Source organism: Anopheles aquasalis, chromosome 2 (assembly GCF_943734665.1).
Source record: "Anopheles aquasalis chromosome 2, idAnoAquaMG_Q_19, whole genome shotgun sequence".
In the NCBI taxonomy this organism is placed as follows: Eukaryota; Metazoa; Arthropoda; class Insecta; order Diptera; family Culicidae; genus Anopheles; species Anopheles aquasalis.
The window spans coordinates 83,968,147-83,970,646 of record NC_064877.1 but is presented as its reverse complement, the minus strand read 5'-3'; the positions used below and the strand labels follow the sequence as shown (position 1 = coordinate 83,970,646).

The 2,500-nt window shown below is 53.6% G+C and overlaps 1 protein-coding gene across 1 annotated transcript in view; it reads right to left on the bottom strand.

The window, feature by feature from the left end:
- The window catches only part of LOC126569571 (very long-chain specific acyl-CoA dehydrogenase, mitochondrial-like), a 2,596-nt gene extending 511 nt beyond the window's left edge, over positions 1 to 2,085 (bottom strand). The window contains exons 1-3 of the mRNA XM_050226762.1: positions 1,908 to 2,085; positions 1,353 to 1,545; positions 1 to 1,272 (exon numbers count right to left, since the gene is read on the bottom strand). The exon at positions 1 to 1,272 is cut by the window's left edge and continues 210 nt beyond it. Of these exons, the coding sequence (XP_050082719.1) occupies positions 1 to 1,272; positions 1,353 to 1,545; positions 1,908 to 1,996 (1,554 nt within the window). The 5' untranslated portion in view covers positions 1,997 to 2,085. The remainder of the gene's footprint in view (positions 1,273 to 1,352; positions 1,546 to 1,907) is intronic.
- Positions 2,086 to 2,500: the final 415 nt, after the last annotated feature.

Below are 2,500 nucleotides of genomic sequence, written 5' to 3'. Positions count from 1 at the left end.
ACTATCAGCACACAGTGCAGACGATTCCTTCAGTGGTTCGGCGACGAACGAACTCAGATCGGTACCACCGTATCCGATGCTACGAACGGCCCGACGTGACCCCTCCTTGAAGATCAATCCCAGGTTGGCGGTCGGGTTCTTGAACGCACGCTGCAGCTCCTTCAGGTGTGATCCCGCGTACTGGATACCGGTCAGCGTAACGAACAACCGTAGGATATCGTTTGCTCCTTCGAATATCCGATAGATGCGGATGTCACGCAGGAACTTCTCCAAACCACTGGAGGACATAAAACCGTTCCCACCGAGAATCTGGATCGCCTCATCGCACACGTACCAAGCCGCTTCCGAGGCAAACACCTTCGAGATGGCCGCTTCCAGATGGTAATCCTTGTGGCCGGCATCCATATTGTTCGCGATCATGTATCCCATCGACTGGCTCACGTACTGGCGCATCGCCATACGAGCCAACTTCTCCTGTACGTTGCCAAAGTTGGCTATCTTCTGACCGAACTGTACGCGGCTGGTAGCATGTTCTGTCGCCTTCTGGATACAGTGTGCCATCGTACCGGCCAACGTGCCCGACATGCCGAAGCGTCCATTGTTCAGGATGTTCATCGCAACCTTGAAGCCATCACCTTCCTTTCCCAGCACGTTCTCCACGGGAATCTTTACATCATCAAAATACACTTCGGCCGTGTTGGAGCACTTGATGCCCATCTTGTTCTCCGGTGGACCATTGGTCACTCCGCCAAACCCTCGCTCGACGATAAACGCCGTCACTTTGTCCTTCTTTTGGCCCGTCTTGGGATCCGTCACCTCGGTCTGTGCGAACACCGTGAGTACGTCGGCCAGACCACCACCACTAATCCAGATCTTGGACCCGTTCAGCACGTAATGCGTACCGTCGGCCGATTTCACTGCTCTGCTACGAATTGAACCGGCATCCGATCCGGAACTCGGTTCCGTCAAGCAAAACGCGGCAAGCGTGCCACCCGACACCACCGGGGGCAGATACTTCTTCTTCTGCTCCTCCGTACCGTACAGCAGCACACCCTTCCAGCCGATGCTCTGGTGGGCGCCGATCACTACCGCGAGGCCGAGATCGACGGCACCGATCAGCTCACCCATGCGAGCATAGCCTGTGTTTGGTAGGGCCAGTCCACCGTACTCCTCTGGCCCCTGGATGCCCAACATACCCATCTCCCACATGCTCTTCCATGTGGCCTCATCTGGTCCTCCGTTCTTTTCTGCCGTCACTGGATCGAAATCTTGCTGCGATGGTATCGGAAAGAGGAGATAATGAGAAATCGTTCCAGGGAGTTACTAGCGTCCCAATGGGAAGGAAAACGTACCAGAAATCGTGAGACCGGATCGACTAACGAGCTCACTAGCTCCTTCTGCTCCTGCTTCAACGCATCCGGAAACGGGAACACCTGGAGCGGTTCGATCTCGCCACGGAACAAGTTCGCCATGTACGAAGTGTTGACCGTGGGTGCCGGTGGTGCCTTTTCCCTTGGCTTCGATTGGGCCGCCGCAGACAGGCATCTGAAATTGAGAAAGTAAAAGCCGGTGAATTGTCTGAAATTGTGAAATCATCGTCCGGCACACAACACACGCCGCTGTAACATGGAACGGGTTGGGTCATCGTTTCACCGTCGCAGTTCCATTATCAGTTGAGCTCCCTTTCGGTGGTGTCTCCTCGGTCCGGTCCAAAGTTCAGTGTCGGTCCTACGCACGTACGTCGGGGGGGTGCTATTCATCGCGGATTTATGCGAATCCACCACTGTCCACCGATTCACCGCTGTACGTTGACCGGGGGCAAAGTCCGCAAATGGACTGCGATCTCTCATTCGCATATGATGCTGGCCCTGGCTTTGAAAGATACCGTGGATGATTTTAATTCTTACCTCTCGCTAATCGACGACACTAATCCCACATTATTGCGCAAGGAATGGCCAAAGGTACCCTTCAGAATAGCACTGTGTAACCGATGCATGATTCTGCCAACGTAGCTTTACCAAAAACACTACCGATCCGGATCTCTACACTTAACAATGAACCACGCACTTCGCAAGTGGGTCGTTTGGCACTCCCCACGAAAGGCTCCCCACCAGAGAGTGAGAAAGAGAGAATTGGCGAAGCTCTCGCGGATTGGTGACCCTCTCCGAGAAAACATTTCTGAGAAGCGATTCTGTTTACCAAACATACTACGCGTTCATTGACCGATTGGCCTTGATTTTATGCCGGTAGAGAGGGGCTCATATGATAGTACGATAAAATGTAGGTGAAAGGCCATCAAACTTACCTGGAGTACAGCCCCAAAAGCGCTTTCGATGATGACTCATTCCGGTGCAGCACGTGGACTCCCAGGCGCAACATGATGATTTTTTAGATGCTGGACGGTGAATGAAGGACTGAACCTGTTGAAAACTCCGGCACCACGGTATCACTGGACTGGCACTGGCACGAGACTGAGGTCTGCCGATTCGATGCCCACGCT